At 45.4% G+C, this 8,578-nt stretch overlaps 1 protein-coding gene across 4 annotated transcripts; it reads right to left on the bottom strand.

Annotated features, from left to right (window-relative positions):
* Positions 1–740: 740 nt before the first annotated feature.
* On the bottom strand, positions 741–7,844 carry LOC123078293 (uncharacterized). Of its 4 annotated transcripts, none has more exons than XM_044500748.1 (7): positions 7,416–7,844; positions 7,096–7,319; positions 5,096–5,297; positions 4,945–5,030; positions 4,766–4,860; positions 3,654–3,864; positions 741–2,723 (listed from the first exon to the last, which is right to left on the bottom strand). In XM_044500748.1, exons 1-7 carry the CDS (start codon positions 7,659–7,661, stop codon positions 2,297–2,299), a joined length of 1,491 nt encoding a protein of 496 aa, XP_044356683.1. In that variant the 5' UTR covers positions 7,662–7,844; the 3' UTR covers positions 741–2,296. The 4 variants fall into 4 exon arrangements, 3 of the variants coding, with proteins under 3 accessions (XP_044356683.1, XP_044356684.1, XP_044356685.1); XM_044500749.1 differs by having other exon boundaries at positions 7,099–7,319; positions 7,416–7,840; XR_006437322.1 differs by having other exon boundaries at positions 2,500–2,723; positions 3,508–3,864; positions 7,416–7,831.
* Between the last annotated feature and the right edge of the window lie 734 nt (positions 7,845–8,578).

The raw sequence follows: 8,578 nt of genomic DNA on the forward strand, positions 1-8,578 counted from the left end.
CCTAGTCGAAAGATCAAATGTGGGAGATCATGACTTGCTGTGTCATCTTGCACAACATGATCATCGAGAACGAGCAAGAAGACCCGGTGTTTGACACCGAACCATACTATAGGCAGGGTCCTCTAGCCGAAGTTGATCACCAGCTACCGGCAACCTGGACTGCCTACCTCAGTATGCGTCAGGAGATCCGAGACCCACAGGTGTATCATCAGCTGCAGCATGATCTGGTGGAGCACCTATGGAGGCTCAAGGGCGACGTCGGGCGCGAGTGTGATGAAATATGAGTTTTTATTTGTCGAACTATATAATTTGTATTGAACTATTTGTTGTTGTACTATTTTATTGAAGTATTTGATTTTTCTGTGATGAAATATGTGATAAAAAATTATTTATGTTGATAATTGAACGCCGAGCCACGGCGAACCACGTCGAATATGGGCCTATTCTCGCCCATATGAGCCCTTTATTCGCCGGAAGGGGGCTGAAAAGTGGGCCAATATCGGCGCTTGGGAGCGAGCTGAGGATGACGACTGGACGCGAAAACGCCCCCAGCGCCGATTGTATCGTCGGCTCGCCCCCAGGGGGTGATTTTTATGCGTCCTGCGGGACCAACGGCTGGAGATGCTCTTAGGGGCTTGGGGCGGCTTCCCGAAGCGCCGATTTCCGCGGCGAGAAAAAATCATGGTAGACCGGTCAAAACCAGCTGGGCACACATCGGTTGGATGTTTTTTTTCTAACACTAGAAGGGCCCAGAAGGACCCAACACTTCATTGACTATGACGAAGAGACATTACAGCTTACAACAAGGACACTAAAGAAACTGAAAATAAAAACAAGTCCCCGCATCTTATAGAAAGGACCCCAAACATAAAACTGAAAATGCGATCGGGTCCACGCTGCGCCGCAGTGGATACAATCATCGCCGGCGCTGGGGACGGACCACTTGGTCCCGCGAGACCTCTGTAGCAAGCCACAGACTCCAATTTGGCACAGCACTGCCTCCCTTCTGGCATCGTGGCTGGGAGGAACAAGGATGGTCGCCCTTCGGCCAGAGGAATCGATGGATTGTTGGAGGAGACCGATGCCGTAGCTCCTCCAGATCCACCATCGAATGAGCTTAGGATCCCCATCACCAGCTTCCAACGAGATACCGGAAGCCCTTTCCCAGATGCGGGGATAACACCACCTACGCCGGAAGCTCGGATCCGGCGAGGCCCAGCACCACGAGAGGAGGCGAGGCGAGATCTCTCCACCTTTCTGCTGCCATCACCACGAGTCCACGACGGCAAGAAACAGAGGAAGGAGCCACCGCAGCTCCTAGACGTTGGGCAGACGTGAGCTTATTGGGAGGGATACTGCCAGATCCGATGTCCACCAGTCCCCTCCACCATGGAGGCGAGGTAGGAGACAACGACGGCCACCACCAGACTCTGCTCACAAGGTCTAGCAGCAGGTATCCCGACTGGCATGAGGCCACACCACGGCATAAAGCCAAGTCTAACTAAGTCTACTGCTACTCTAATATACACTAGTTGACAGCCCGTGCGTTGCCATGGGCTTTGTAAAATTTGTACTGGTTGCATGTCGAATTTAATATGAACAGAAAAGATAGCCAATAACACACAAAAATGATTTAAAATCCCCTTCACTTGCAATGTATTTCGATAAAAAATCGACCGTATAATAGAAAGACCTATCATATCTGATTCACAAAATAAAGAAGGGGCTACAAAAACATTAAACTCTTTATTGTGCTCTGCATTACAAATGATAATAACACTTGAATGCCTTTATTATTTATGCTTAAGATACCATCTCACAAAAGCAAGTGTATTATTATTATCCATTAATTGAAGACAAACATATGGAGTATTTTGTTCCCTTTAAACAAATGTTCGAACAAGTTACAACCAGAAACTCAATTCCATAAATAAATAAATTGATTGCAATATGCAAAAGCCTATATTCTAGAACATGCAATTCACCATTTAGGTACTACTGCAACAAAACACATCTTCTAGAACATGTTACTATCTTGGGAGAGGTAAATACATCAATCTTTGATAACATTTATTGTTAAAAAATTGTGTATACATTTATTTGTATTTTTATAATATTGTGATAAATCCATTGACGATTTTCTTCTAGTTTGTTTGAGCGGTGTAACGCCTGATTTGGTGTATCGGTTCAAAAGTAACTCACAGAAGACTCAAAAGAAAATGTGTGTTGTAGTGTGAACTCTGACATAAACCGATCGAAGGAAAAGCCTAATTCGGTATACACTCAGACTTTAAGCTCAAATATAAGTGTGAATCACAGCCACCACCAGACTCTGCTCACAAGGTCTAGCAGCAGGTATCCCGACTGGCATGAGGCCACACCACGGCATAAAGCCAAGTCTAACTAAGTCTACTGCTACTCTAATATACATATGGAAGAACCAGGGACCTCTCCTCAGCCATCGCCAGCCAGCATCGCCGACGGACGAGGCACCAGATCGGGCCGGCCGGGGATGAGTGACTCTCAAAAGGGGGCGGTGGAAGAGAGGAGAAGGGGAAACTGCCGCGACCTCTTTTTCCAGCAGCCATCGCCAGCCAGCGTCGCCGACGGACGAGGCATCAGATCGGGCCAGCCGGGGATGAGCGACTCTCAAAAGGGGCGGTGGAAGAGAGGAGAAGGGGAAACTGCCGCGACCTCTTTTTCCAGCATCGGTTGGATGTATGCTGCAAAATGCAAATACATAGAGATTAATCACTCCAATCAATAGTGTGCTATCAGTGTAGTTATTGTGTGGTGGGGCATACTCACTTATTGACAGGAATACTAAAACTACTAGACACGGTGCCCTTGTCAAAGCGAACAGATGGGAGGTGATAACTGAGCATCTGAGCGCATGCTTGGATACGAATTTTCGACAGTTTTTACTCTTCATCGTTGGGTCTCTATTTGTCTCTACCTTTTAAACACTCATTTTGAGTGCTTGTAGCTTTAGCTTTAGCCTGATTTTAGTAATCTTCCAGTTACCAGGACATTAACTTAGCTTACATAGATACTCGTGGTTTGAGACCAAGGTAATATCATGGACTAGGAACACAATCTATCACACAGAGCAGTTCACATGTTTACATGTACACCATGACAACATGCTAACTACTCCCTCTGTCTCAAAATAAGTGTCTCAACTTTGTACTAACTTTAGCACAAAATTGAGACACTTACTTTGGGAGGGAGTACAAGTTTTCTTCAACACATACTCCAATGCCAGCAACACTTGATATGTGTACGGACAATGAGGGGTGTTTTCATCAAAATTTGTCCCCATACTATTTGTATTACATAAAGTGCAAGCTTTTTCACCACCTTTTTTCATTTCTTCTCTTTTCTTTTTTCCTTTTTTTCATTCTCAGACCAGCTTCCCACAGACCAACTGACTACATGTATAAAAACATAGACGGTCGAAATCTACCTAATAGTGCAATTTACAAAGCAGGACAGGTTACTTCTCACCATCCAAGCTTCAAATCTTGTGGTAACATGCATGAGATTTGGAAGCAGTCAACCAGTCAGTCACTCAGAACTTAATCATGTTCACAAGACACTCTTCGGACATTCTTTCATGAGCTCTGCGGAAAGCACAGATTTGGTGTCACTACCTGTTGTATGCACCACGGGAGACAAAGAACTGATAATCTGGATGGCCGGCACGGCTGTCTCTCAGCCAGTCGGCAGCAGCTTGCCTTAAGCAGCTAGCCAGTTTCCAATCACCATCAGTTGAGGACCAGACTGAGTTGCTAAACTTGTAGGAAGCCAAACCAAAAACTGGGAGTGGTATGTTTGGTGTGCTATCAGGAGCCCACAGATTATCTGGACACAGGAATGCAGATAAAATTCAGATGGTGGCATTTAGGCAGGTAGGCAGCACAGGATGACAGCATTTAGGTTCCATTATCTCATTGCTCACTAACAAGGTTAACTAACATACAGAAGAGGGCATAGACATGCACTGGAAACTATATATAGAGAAAAGCAATAAAAACATAAAGCTCTCTTTTTCTTTCTATAAATGACAGCTCACAGTAGGTAAACCTCAGTGCATCCAAAACATTAGAACTTGTTAAAGCAGTGATACAACTACCATATATATTCATTTCATAGCTCAAGAATTCCTAGCATCGAGGTTTGTCAAAATCAAAACCTATTTTTTGCTATTAATTGGGTTTACAGATTCTAGCTGGTCACAGATGTGAGTTGCCAGGGCATCTAGGCACCAACTGAAAATGGAATGACTCAATTAATAGTAGATAGCTGTTTTATGTCCTATTCATTTCTTTCCCCAGTGTACTGAAAACATGCTAAATGTATGTACATGCCTAACAATCAGAAAAATAAGCACTATAGCCAAAAGTAAGACTCCCCATGTTCATTGGGCGATAATCAAACCAATCTTATCCTAAGTACATGTTAGCTACAACTCACACTTCATTAATGATTGTGAATCTACAAACACTTCAGAGTAAGACTAACAAAGTTTACTATAATAAAGATAAGTGCTACACTTGAACTTGACTCCTGACACTTGCTCACTTTTAAGAACGAGGACTAGAAGAAAGAGAAAGGATAAAGGAAATTTAGATATATAACTCTTTCAGACTTCACATGTCTACTTAATCTGATCATGAACAGGATAACTGAATTTACAATAAACATGCATAGTGATGAGCTAATTCAACCTATGATCCGAGGAACAAAGGTCAAATCTAATTACCTCCTTGCGGGCAATTTGAAAGCTGATGGAAAGTGAGAAAGCAGGCATCTAAATCTTTTAATGTTGGTCCAGTAGGGATACGATAAATTGGGTACCTACACAATGCATAAGGAATTTAACCTATTAGTAGCTGCAATCATCCATCCAGCACCAATTTTGTATATATAGAGAGAACATACCAAGCGATGCTCATCCAACTCCGCGCTGATAAATCACAACTCCTAAGGGTCCTCAATCCTGGAAATCTAGCTGAAAGGCTAGAAATCTGAACAACAAATTTGTCAGAACACGAAAATACCATGAAAACTACACAAAGTTGTAACTTCTTGCCTTATCAGTGAAAGGTTCACGGCAAAACGGAGAATCAAACTCGAGGTACTGAAAGAGCAAGCGGCCATGAGTAACTCCAGATTCACCAACATCCCTTGAGAAGCCTTCCTGAGCAAAGTGTTTGGCCCTTACATGTTCATAATCACTGCTACCATCACTGCTGGAATCACGGAAATCTTCATCACTGTCGTCCATCATATGTCTGCTTCAAAAGGTTGATGCACACATAGGTAAGAATTGCATGCCACGATGGAATAGTCTTGAGAAAAATCAATAACTGGCACAATACTTGTTATCACAGGACAATAAATGACAAAGCTAAAATAGATTTATAAATGGAAACAGGTGTGCACGTAAATATGGGAAGAGAACTCCATAGGGCAAGGTGAAGCGGCCGCCCGACTTCGAATTGATGCAAAAGAATAGCTACAGGTATGTAGAGGTAGAGTCATTGACTCATTGAGTCGTCATTCTCACTGGGACGATAAAAGAAGAATGTGGTCGGGCCAGGTCGCCTGGTGCAGGTTGACCTTATGATTTGGGTTGTGAGCCCATGAACTTCTGCTGCTACCACTGATTAGCAAGTACCGAAGCAGACAAAGCTTGTCAGCCGAGCGAACACACGCACTATGAAGCAGTATGGATGAACCCTAGCGGCTGCAGCACACAGGCGGCGGCTGAAGCGCAACGTCAACACCAGCATGGGGTACACAGAAGTCGCAGTGCACAGCAGTGTCGTTTGGCCAGCGGTGGGTGGCACGGAGGCGTTGCCGGTGAAGGTGAAAGGTAGAAGATCAAATGGACATGAATGATAAGGGGCTAGCAAAGGCAAAGGGAAAGGTATAATTGATTGAAATTCTACATTGTACATTGGTACATTGCGAATTTGTGATGTGCATTTTGGGATTCAAACAATATTGAGTGATTTTAATACTATTTTCATGTTATGAATTGCAGATATGACTAAACATTTTGAGTTAATTAGTAGTTGCAGTAGGTTTACAGAGATCTTTCAGTTTATTCTTGTTTTGCATCGTACTTTTTTTATGCTTTAGACAACACCTCCACCTTAAAAATAATCCCCTTAAATCATAAACCCCTTGCAGATGATTATGTCTTGTTTCATCATGAGCAGAGGTGAATTGTACAAAGGCTTTAATTAGAGCCACAGATCCTACTCTAAAAACGGAAAACAGAAATATAAGATGGCTATATGGAATCTGATGACTATAAAAACTTACATAACTGTTATAATGAGGAAGAGGTGAATAAGCAGCTTGAGCTATCTTCTATGGTACTACTAAAAAATGCTAGAAATGCCAAGACAGGCGCTGGCGTGGACATAAACAACAAAATATCAATCTGATTTGTAGTTACTTCTTATTTCCCTTTGAACACAAATATATTTTCTGAATTAATCTAAGCACAAAATACACTTTTGAGACGGGTAGAAGTCTCATTGTAACATAAGAATACATACCACCAGATAAAAACCACTTGAAGTTCTGAATTCATACTATATTCAAATTCGTTGATAAAGGATGAACCCCCCCCCCCCACAAGAGAAACATGTTGCAAATATTGTCTTATTAGTTTGCAGGCTCGTACAATTAGGCTAGGCCAACTTGACGTCAGGAAATAACTAGTAAGTACATAGAAACATTAAATAAGAAATGGCAATCATCCTAAGCACCCATACGCAACCACAAGAACTGGCAGTGTATTGGAGAACTAAAGATAAATACGTACAATAGGAAATCAGGACAGTGATCTTATGGCTCCATAGATAACATCTGCGCATACACACATCACAGAACTATTGGAGATTAAGTGTGCTTCTTTGTACGTACTACTAATATGTAAGTCATTAAGTTAACTCGAACTCATTTACTTCTAGCAGAAAAGAAATCGATGCCATTTACACTTTCTACTTGGACCCATAGCACTCGAATCAAAACAAAAATAAGCTGTTACCAGCGTGTATTAGAAAAAACACGAACAACCTTGGGTTGGAAGATGACTGCAGGACTGATGAGTCTCCATAGAGCTCGATGGCGGACAAGTAAGGCACATAGTACTGCACGACCCCGTCGCACCCGTCAAGAACGAGCGGCACCCCGGCACCATACGCACTCCACTCCTTATACGCCTCCCATAGGTCGTCAAGAACGAAGTAGGGCCTCTCCCGGTTGGCATCCACGCCGCAACCCCTCCACTCTCCTCTCTGCATCGCCAAATCCACCAGTGATTCAGGAACAGTCGCACCCTCAGAAGTCATAACGATCCAATCCTACGGTGTGGCGGGGGTCAATAGGCGAACCTCGGAGGGGTACTCCGCCGGCACGGACAGCGTAACGGCTGCCACGAACCTCTTGAGGTTGCCTGCAACTCCTACGGGGGACGCTGGCAGCCGGGAGGGCTCCTCCGGCGCCTTCTCCTGGGTAACGGCGGCGGCTGCGCACCTCGACTTGGGAAGGCCGTGATGGTGCCCTCGTCGAGCCCTGGCAGCGTCGTAGAAGCGGCTGTCGCCCTGCCTCCGTCCTAGGTCCACGGCAGTGCCCATCATCCCACGCGCAAAGCAAGCTCAGGGACCAGACGCGCTAATATGGGAGGAAGGTACGGAATAGACGAAACCCTAACCCTAAGATTTGGGGAACCAATTCGATTGGAGGAAAGGACAAGGAAGGAAATGGAAAGGGAGAGGAAGCAACGGTGTGCCACGGGGTAGTTGTTGGCTTTTATAAAGGGCAGGCCAAAGGAGGACTGGAGGAGGAAGACGGGGAGGGATGGGGTTGGGGCAGACCTGGCCAAACGGCACGGCCCGTCGTGGCACGTTTAATAGACGGCCGTGCCGTGCCGGCCCACCGGCGCTGCTTCTTGGCCCAGACACGGCCTGATTATTAAATGGGGCGGCCCGTGGCACGTTTAGCACACTGGGTCACTTTTTTTTAGCTTATTGGGTTGTATTTTAGGCCTATTGGACTCTAATTTAGGTCATGTATATAAAAAAAATTGGAAAAAATAATAATAAACGGGTCGGGTCGTGCTGGCCCGCGTGCCCAGCCTCCAGGCTCAGGCATGGCCCATGGCGTGCCGGGCCTGGCCCGTTTAGCCCAGGCCTTGTCGTGCCATTCTTGCATGCTACCGGGTCAGCCCAGTTAGCACGGCCCATTTGACCAGCTATAGGTTGGGATGGGGAGGGGGAAATCCTGGGATTTCACGGCTCGAAGCTGGGTCTCGGGGCGACATTATTGCTATACCTAGCGATGGGCAGCCTGCTCTGGATGGCCCTAAAATCCTGGACCGGGCTGAGCCCGAGTGTGCCATCGAGCCAGCCTCGGGCCTGAAAATCGAGCCCATCGGGCAGGTCGGGCCGGGCTCGGGCTTGCGCAAAACAGAGTTTTAGCCATAGCCGGGCCCGGTCGATTGGGCCATGTCGGGCTTTTTCGGGCTCGGGTCGGGCTCGGGTCTGATTTAGTAGGC

This window comes from Triticum aestivum, chromosome 3D (assembly GCF_018294505.1).
Source record: "Triticum aestivum cultivar Chinese Spring chromosome 3D, IWGSC CS RefSeq v2.1, whole genome shotgun sequence".
Lineage (NCBI taxonomy): Eukaryota > Viridiplantae > Streptophyta > Magnoliopsida > Poales > Poaceae > Triticum > Triticum aestivum.

Coding starts and splice junctions, on each gene's coding strand:
- LOC123078293 (XM_044500748.1), bottom strand. CDS start 7,661: ATGATGGGCACTGCCGTGGACCTAGGACGGAGGCAGGGCGACAGCCGC. Junction 4,861..4,944: donor AGTTGGATGAGCATCGCTTG/GTATGTTCTCTC, acceptor TGCATTGTGTAG/GTACCCAATTTATCGTATCC. Junction 2,724..3,653: donor TCCCGTGGTGCATACAACAG/GTAGTGACACCA, acceptor TGCATTTTGCAG/CATACATCCAACCGATGCTG.